This window comes from Portunus trituberculatus, chromosome 7 (genome assembly GCF_017591435.1).
Source record: "Portunus trituberculatus isolate SZX2019 chromosome 7, ASM1759143v1, whole genome shotgun sequence".
Taxonomy (NCBI): domain Eukaryota; kingdom Metazoa; phylum Arthropoda; class Malacostraca; order Decapoda; family Portunidae; genus Portunus; species Portunus trituberculatus.
The window spans coordinates 29,185-38,677 of NC_059261.1; the positions used below are offsets into that span (position 1 = coordinate 29,185).

Genomic DNA, 9,493 nt, shown 5'->3' on the forward strand with positions numbered 1-9,493 from the left:
GCTTAAAGGTTACTACCAGATTCCCCTCTCGGACGAGGCCCAAATAATATCCGCCTTCATCACCCCCTTCGGACTATACCAATACACAGTGATGCCCTTTGGCTTGTCTAATGCTCCCGCCACCTTCCAGAGGGCTATAAATTACATCACTCAGGACTTGGAGGGAACATCTGCATATCTGGACGACCTGGTGGTGACTGCAGACGACTGGACGACACATCTGACCCGTCTTCGGAGGCTGATGGGTCGGTTGCAGGAAGCCGGGCTTACAATCAACCTGGCCAAGTCCACCTTCGGGAAGTCTACGGTGGTCTACCTGGGACATGTGGTGGGGAACGGCAAGGTTCACCCCAAGAGAGCTAACGTGGAGGCCATCCTTGGCTTCCTGTTCCTACCACCAGGAAAGCTCTCATGAGGTTCTTGGGGATGGCTGGGTTTTACAGACGCTTCTGTAAGAACTTCTCCACCCTGGCCGCCATCCTGACGGACCTTCTCAGCACTTCCGTCCCCTTCCACTGGACCCCGACCTGTGACCAAGCCTTCCAACACCTCAAGGCGTTTCTCTCCTCGGAACCAGTGGTCTGGACGCCGGATCACTCCCGCCCCTTCCATTTACAAGTGACCATATCAAGGGGGTGGTCAACATCATCGCCGACGCCTTATCAAGATCTCCTGTCTCACCTCCTTCATGAGCCCATTCCGGAGGTCTTAGGGGGGAGGAAATGTTACGGCCCGCCCGTAACATGCATTACTACCATCACCTCCTCCGCTTGTTACCTCGTTCGCCACCTCTCCGCCTCCCCTTCCACGCCACCGTTTCGTGAACCTTCCACGTCACCGTCTCGTGAACCTTCCACGTCACCGTTTCATGAAGCCCCGCTACTGTCCCGAAGTTGGATTCACGCGGCCCCTTTCGACTCAACCGAAAGTGTTGAGCCAGCTCTTGGTTTTCTGGATTGGGAGTTGAGATCCAAGCCTCAACCAGTGAACACAACGCCTCTTGGGTCTATCGTGGGATCAACCATCACCCAGCATTTCACCACTGCGACATCGCATAAGTATCACTTCCCCTCGTCCGTGCTTTCCACATTGCCTCTATATAGGATTAGGATTATTGTTAGGTATTAAGTTGGGTTCTTTATTGTTGTATTTATTACTGTGTTATATGTATATGTGTATGTCATTTTCCTGTGTTTCATGTTATATATCTGTGTTTCATGTTTCTTGTTATATATGTGTCAATTTCATTATGGGTTATTAAATAGCTTTTTAAAGTGACCCCCTTTTGCATTTCCTCACCAGTTGAACCTGCAGTGTTTTTTTTTTTTATTGTTATTGTTCACCGGTTCTCCGATGCCAATCTTACCAGTTTAACCGGTGAACGTAACAACACACAAACACACACACACACACACACACACACACACACACACACACACACACACACACACACACACACACACACACACACACACACACACGGCCTGGTAGCTCAGTGGTTAGAGCGCTAGCTTCACAAGCCACAGGACCGGGGTTCGATTCCCCGGCCGGGTGGAGATATTTGGGTGTGTCTCCTTTGACGTGTAGCCCTTGTTCACCTAGCAGTGAGTAGGTACGGGATGTAAATCGAGGAGTTGTGACCTTGTTGTCCCGGTGTGTGGTGTGTGCCTGGTCTCAGGCCTATCCGAAGATCGGAAACAATGAGCTCTGAGCTCGTTACGTAGGGTAACGTCTGGCTGTCTCGTCAGAGACTGCAGCAGATCAAACAGTGAATTACACACACACACACACATACACACAACGCGTAGTGTAGTGGTTAGCACGCTCGACTCACACTCGAGAGGGTCCGGGTTCGAGTCCCGGAGGCGGTAAGGCAAATGGGCAAGTCTTTTAATGTGTGGCCCCTGTTCACCTAGCAGTAAATAGGTACGGGATGTAACTCGAGGGGTTGTGGCCTCGCTTTCCCGGTGTGTGGAGTGTGTTGTGGTCTCAGTCCTACCCGAAGATCGGTCTATGAGCTCATAGCTCGCTCCATAATGGAGAAGAATGGCTGGGTGACCAGTAGACGACCGAGGTGAATTACACACACACACACAGATATTTGGGTGTGTCTCCTTTCACGTGTAGCCCCTGTTCACCTAGCTGTGAGTAGGTACGGGATGTAAATCGAGGAGTTGTGACCTTGTTGCCCCGGTGTGTGGTGTGTGCCTGGTCTCAGGCCTATCCGAAGATCGGAAATAATGAGCTCTGAGCTCGTTCCGTAGGGTAACGTCTGGCTGTCTCGTCAGAGACTGCAGCAGATCATACAGTGAAACACACACACATGGTTAGGTTAAGCATTTCATTATTTTAATGTCCCCCCCCCCCTTGTACATTTTCAGTGTAAATTTTTTGTTGCACTGCCAAATTAATAAATCGTATATTATTATTATTATTTTTATTATTGTTATTATTATTATTACTAACATATTATAGTAACCAGATCCATCGTTGCTTAACCTCAGTGATGTAGGGAGAAACGGCATTTAGTGAACACGTTGCGGTCGTTGGCATCACCTTGAGACAAGGGAGTTTGGTTAATTTAGCCCCGAGGTACTAAATACGTATACCTGCACCACATTGACGGAAAAACGCCACAGGTATTAGCGGGGCTGGAGCGCTGGTGGTGTTGACTGCCACTTGAAAACCTCTTGAGTGCCGCTCGGATCACCGCTGCTCCTTTACAGGCACCTCATGAGGGCTGAACAAGGGTATAAATGAGGTACATTTGTCTTATGATTTAACCCCGTCAGTACCAGGACGTGTTTTTATATTCATTCTGTGTACTATTTGGCGACTTTATACAGCTTCACAAACTTATGTGGGGATATAAGTAGTGAAATCTCTGGTCATAGATCTTTTCACCTTCCTAAATAAAATTGTCTAATTACACCAAAAATTCATGATAAAAATGCGTTCCAGTAATGAAAGGGTTAAGGTAGAAAAGGGTAGAATTGACGCCTGAAATGAGTGGATCAAGGCAGGAAAATGATAGATTTGTATCGTCTGGAAAGGCTAGAAAAGAGTAACAGTATTTCATCACTACAAATACCACTTTTCTTCTTATTTCCCTCTCTCTTCTTCTGAGAGTGGCACTTTACGGTCCCGCCGCCCGCCTTCCCTTCACTCCCTGCTGGGAACCGTGTAAGCTACTTCTGCCAACACTCTCTCTCTCTCTCTCTCTCTCTCTCTCTCTCTCTCTTTTTTTTTTTTTTTATCTAAACAGGTGGTTGTATATATATTACATGGGACAGTTAAATGTGCCTATGCTAAAGCTCACTCATCCTTGCCGTAGGTGAGCTATCTTAAAGCTACTGCCCTTACACTTACATTATAAACAAATTGTAATGTAGTAATAACTAAACTTAATTTTAACAGATATTATTAGATGAAAAATTGAAAATACTATGTACATCCTAGGCGAAGCATTATGTACAAAATTGACATTAAGGAGGGTGTAGACGCAGCCACCTATGGGCTGCTACCTTAATTTGCTGTGTGGACAGGCCCCTCACATCCACATCTGTAGTGAGCTCGTTCCACCACACCACCGCTGCTGATGTAAAGGCACGCTGGTGAGTAGAGCTATGGGACCTCGGGACTTCCAGGAGGAGGTCATTGGCCGACACCGTCCTCGTGCCAACCTCGTGTCTCCTCCAGGTTGCCCTTAAGTCCGTCAGGTGGGGTACGCGCTGCACTTGTGCCTTGTGGAGCACTGTCAAGGCGGCAACTCTCCTGCGGTGCTCGAGGTCGTGCCGCTGCTGTTCCTCCTGCTGCCGCTGCCTCCTCCGCCAGTGTGGTTGGTGTTGTTGATGATGTGTAGCGCCGCTAATCAAGCGCTCTGCTCGGCGCTGTACTTTATCTAGTAGGCTGAGGTGGCAGCGGGCACTTGACATCCAGGTAAGAGGGGCGTATTCCATTATAGGCCTTACCTGGGCCTTGTAGAGTGTGAGGAGGCCGTCAGCATGGAGGAGGTGTTTCATCCGGCGCAGTAGGTTCACCTTAGAGGAGGCGTTCCGCGCCACTTTCTCCAGGTGACGGTCGAACTGCAGCCTGGAATCCACCTCCACCCCAAGGATTTCAATGGTGTCCTGCAGAGGGATGGTGTCTGGCCCGAGACGCAACTTTCCACGCAGTTGGTCTGCTTCTCCCTGTGAGCGGGTGATTACCATGGCCTGGGTTTTCTCGGGCAAACTTGACTTGCCACCTTTCTCCCCAAGTCAGGATGTCCTGTAGCTGCCTATTGACTGCCTGCACCACATTCTGGGCTTCTCCTCTCGTAAGCCCAGGAGAGGGTGCAGTCATCTGCATAAGCAGCCGCTTCGGGAGAACTCTGCAGTAGATCGTTGAAATATATGTTCCATAGTATTGGGCCGAGTACTGAACCTTGGGGTACAGAAGCCTCCACTGGAAAGGAGGACGAGGTGCTGCCGTTCACCACTACGCGGAGGCTCCGTCCCGTGAGGTAGCTGGTGAACAGTTGTAGCAGGTCCCCGGTGATGCCCAGCTGCTGGAGTTTAGTAGTCAGCACATGATGCCACACTGAGTCAAAAGCACCGGCAATGTCTAAGGCGATCACCAGGGAGGGGCGTCCGGCATCAAGGGCATCATGCCAGGATTTGGAGAGCAAGAGGAGGAGATCAGAGGTTGAACGGCCTTTTCTAAATCCAAATTGCTTCGGAGATAGAAGGTGATTCTCCTCAAGGTATTTGTTGATCTGCTCACCAATTATCCTCTCAAAGATCTTGCTCACCACTGAGAGGAGGGAGATGGGTCGGTAATTTCCTGGCTCTGCTCTTGACCTCTTCTTGTGCACTGGTGTAATTCTCGCCTCCTTCCAAAGTGATGGCCACTCCCCGGTCTGCAGGTACTGCCGGAAGATGAGTGCGAGGGGGGTTGTTAGTTCAGTCGCACAGTTTTTAAGTATATGTGGGCTTAATCCGTCAGGGCCTGGTGCCTTCCTGGTGTTCACTCCTCTCAGGAGTCTTCTTACATCATCTTCAGTAATGACAACATTCTGAAGGGATGAGGTACCAAGACGGGGGAGGGCAGGTGGCTGCCTGTTGGGGTCACCAGTTGTCATTTTCCGGCTGAACTCTGCAGCAAGGAGATCAGCCTTTTCACGACTGGTGACAGCCAGGTCTCCGTTAGGTTTGGTAAGGGCTGGGATTCGCACTTGATGGGAGATGCCTTGTCTCTCCTTCACCAGGTTCCACCATTGCTTAGCATCAACCTGGTTAGAGGAGAGTTTTTTCTTGATATCCGTCTCCCATCTGGCCTTGGCCCACTTTGCTGTCTTTACCATTATCTTGCACGCTCTTCTGTGCCGGGCTTTATTGACCTGCGTGGGATGTCGCTTGTAGTGTTGCCACGCTCTATATTTATTGTCAGCAGCGACTCTACATTGGTAGCCAAACCATTGTTGGTCCTTAGGGTTTGTTGTGTACACCCTGTGTGGCACAAATTGTTGTTGTAGGGAGAGAAGGACGGTGGTAAAGGCGATGGTATCGTGGTGTGGGTCTCCAGTCAGTACGGTGTGCCAATCAGTCGCTGACAGAGACCGCTTCATAGCCTCCCAGTCAGCACGCTCCCATAACCAGATGACTCGCTGTTGTTCCTCCTCTCTAGCAGCGGAGAGATTGATGGAGGACAACACTGCATAGTGATCAGAGCTACCCACACGGTCCAGTGGGCGGCACATCACACAAGCCTCTGGCAGATCAGAGAGCACAGGATCCAGGGAGCCTCCACGCTGGTGTGTTGGGAAGTTGACATGGTTGTGGAGACCCTGCACTACAGTGAGGTCTGTGAAGGCTCTCATCACCAAGTGTTGGTTCAGGTCCCCTACAATAACTACATGTTGGCAGTTATGGGCAACCATGATGTCATCGAGGTGCTCAGAGAGGTAGTTTAGGGGAGCGTTTCCTTGCCACTGTAGTCTGTATGCTCTCATCTGCGAGGATGACGCGGAAAAAGACGATCTCCATAACAGCGGGGATGTCAACTGGCAAAACATCAACCTGCATCCCGTCGCGGTGACACATAGCTATACCACCTCCCTGCCTTCCTTGTCTGTCTCGCCTCACCCATGGCGAGTATCCGGGAATTTTGTCGCATATTGTGATGCAGCTTTCATCAAGGAAGGTCTCTACAGCCACTACTACATCCACTCTCTCTCTCTCTCTCTCTCTCTCTCTCTCTCTCTCTCTCTCTCTCTCTCTCTCTCTCTCTCTCTCTCTCTCTCTCCTGATCATTTTATAGATATATCTAATCTTGATGTTTTTAGATGTGATAATGGATGTGGTGCTGGTGCATGTATTTATGTAAAGGACACACTGAAATCTAATGTATTATCTCACGATATAATTAGACTAGCGGGTATCGAGGATGTGTGGGTGATTGTGCAGTGCCGTAAACTGCCTTCCATTATGATCGGCTGTATGTACAGGCACCCTAAGGCGTTAGCTGTGTCTTATGAGTACATAGAAAATATCTTTATGCTTTTAAGTGACAGAGAAAATATCTTTATGCTTTTAAAGTCCATATCCTTGACGCCCATCTTCATGATTTTAAGGAAGACATTGGAGAGTACTCGGAGGAGCAGGGCGAGCGCTTCCACCAGGATATATTGGACTTTGAACGCCGCTACCAAGGGTCTTATAATGAAAACATGATGGAACACTACATTTGTGGGCTGATTCGTGAACGTAATCTACAGTATAAGCGTAAATCTAGAAGAACTACTCATTTCTAATGTGTCTATTGTCTCACTGGTGTAATTCTAGAATAAATAAATGCTATTATTGCATTATATGTCGTTTTGTATCTACTTTGTTCAATTCAAATTTCAAATTTGCCACTTTGTCCTTATGAGAATGGGTAAATTTAAAAATGTCATCCTGGACACAAAAGCAAAATTAGAAAAGAATATAAGTATTTTTTTCATGTTTTCAACACATAAGCAAATAAGAAATAAGTTTCAACTCAAGGACAAAAGCCTTGTTACACGGTGTTATCTCCCACTTCGCCACTCGTTGCTGATTCACATATGCTGTCCATGCATATGTGCCTCCTCAACTCTCATGCCTCCTCTTTCTCAATTGCCTGCATACCCTATTTAGTCTTTCTCTCTCTCGTGGCATCCTTAATCTCATCATCCCACCACGGCTTACATGCACGCTTTCTGGTACTCGTTCTCACATATCCTATCTGGCTCGCTGCAGCATTATTTACATTCTCAACAAATCTATCATTCATCTCATCCACAGCATTCAAACGTTCATCCTCCCAGCTTCGCTTACTCAAGTCAACCTGCAAATTCTCCCATCCTACATCCCTCAACCTCCACTTTCTCCTCTTAGTGTTTGCACCCTTTCCTTCTCTTCCATACAACTTACATTCCAGCACCAGCATGTTATGGTCCAAGACAATGTCAATCCTTCCATCTTCATCGATCCACATGCGGTCCACAATCTCACGCATTCTCCCATTCACTAGCATATAGTCAATCGCAGACCCCTATTTCTAGCACACCACGTCACTCGTCCTTCTGCCAGGGTCTCATTTAGGTTCTCCAGCTCCATCTCATTCACAAACTCACCAAGCATCTCGCCATTCCTATTCATTTGTTAATCTAAAACACCTACATGAGCATTCATATATCCTATAACAATCACTTTCTCCCTAGCATGCTCTCTCACAATCTTCTTCAACACACCATACTTCCTGCTATTGTCCCTGACTGCTCTATCACCTTCCACTGTCATTTACACTATCACTACCACTAACCTCTTATCTCTACCACACTCATTCATATACTCCACTCGGGCCGCTAACACATCCTCACTTTCCACACTGTTTCCTACATCAAGTTCTTCCACTCTCAGGTTCCTCACTTTTCTGTGGAGCAGTGCTACTCCCTCTCCTAACCTTTCCTGTTTTTTGCCTCCCTTTCCTATCATCACATATTCGTCCCCTTCCATTTGCACTGCATCTCTCAAGTGCGTCTCAGTTATTCCTACCATATCTAGGTTCCACTCATTCAGCTCCTTACATACATCCTCGAGTTTTCCAATGCCCCATCCTCTCACATTCATACAGCCTTATTTCATACATGATCTCGCCTGTTGGGTGTCTTCTTTTCTTTATTCCGGTACATTCTTCTACTATATTCAAGCGACTCCGGAGCGATCTTGAGCCATCTGTAGCATCAAGATCAAGATCAAGATAAAGAATGCAGGAGTAAGAATGGGGAATGATAAGATAGGGGAGCTCCTTTATGCAGATGACGTAGTGGTCATGAGTGAGTCAGCAGTTGAGTTGCAGAGTATGCTGGATGTTGTGGATGGATATAGAAGAGACTTTGGAGTTAGGGTTAGTAGTGAAAAAAGTAAGGTGATGATAGTGAATAGATGTGAGGATGAAAAAATGCAGTATGGAGAATTGGAGAGAATGAGTTGAATCAGGCACGAGAATATAAGTACTTGGGGGTGTGGGTGAGTCCAAGTGGGTGTGAAAAGACAAAGAATGAGAAGACAGATTTAGTGAATCAGTGGGTATAACGATTGGGGAGTGCAGACAGAATATGAACAAGTAAATATGATGTGCTGAGACAAATGTGGAAGAGTGTGGCTGTGCCCAGTATAATGTATGGTATAGATGTGATTCCATGGAATAAAAGTGAAATTGACAAGCTAGAAGTAGGAGAGAATATAATAGAATAGGTAGAGTGGCACTGAACGCACCGAGGTACACAGCCGTAGAAGCTCTGAGAAGTGAAATGGGATGGAGCACTTTTAGGGAAAGACTAGTAAAAGCTATTCTTAGGTACAAGGGAAGATTGGAAAGAATGGACGATGAAAGAATAGTGAGAAAGGTGTACCTGTGGAATGAAAGTGGGAGCCAGTGGAGGAAGAGGTGCATGAGAATGACAGAGAGGAGTGGATTACAAGTTGTATGGGAGATGAGAATTGCTGGGAGGAATCAGAATGAGCGTGAATGGATCGTGACAAAAGGAGACAGAGTAGGAACTGAATGGGATGCGAGGAAATGGAAGAGTGAGATAGACAGAGAGGTGAAGTGGGTGGGACTCAATATATGGAAGAATAAGATGAAATTAAAGAGTACTCTGGAATGGTACAAGGAAAAGGAAGCCTCGATGTATGAAAAGTGGTATGATGGCAGCCTGGGTGGTGATCTTCTCTTCCGAGCTAGTGCACAGTGTATGGATGTGAGTGAAAGAAACTACAGGTGGTCTGAGTCCCGCAGCAAAGTGTGCCAGATGTGTGACACAGGGCAGGACGAGACGGCGGAGCATGTTATGCTGAAGTGTGAGAAGTATGGGAGAGACAGGCATGAGTTGACGCAAGTGATTTTTTTTTTTTTTTTTTTTTTGCTGCTGGGACTGTGTAAACTGTAAAGAAACGAGTGCAAGGATGATTGAGGATGTGAAGGA

The 9,493-nt window shown here is 47.3% G+C and overlaps 1 protein-coding gene across 1 annotated transcript; it reads right to left on the reverse strand.

Moving 5' to 3' along the window:
• Nucleotides 1–3,485: 3,485 nt before the first annotated feature.
• LOC123498345 lies at nt 3,486–4,211 on the reverse strand. The gene has a single exon (XM_045245455.1). It carries the CDS (start codon nt 4,209–4,211, stop codon nt 3,486–3,488), a length of 726 nt encoding a protein of 241 aa, XP_045101390.1.
• Between the last annotated feature and the right edge of the window lie 5,282 nt (nt 4,212–9,493).

Coding starts and splice junctions, on each gene's coding strand:
- LOC123498345 (XM_045245455.1), bottom strand. CDS start 4,211: ATGGTAATCACCCGCTCACAGGGAGAAGCAGACCAACTGCGTGGAAAG.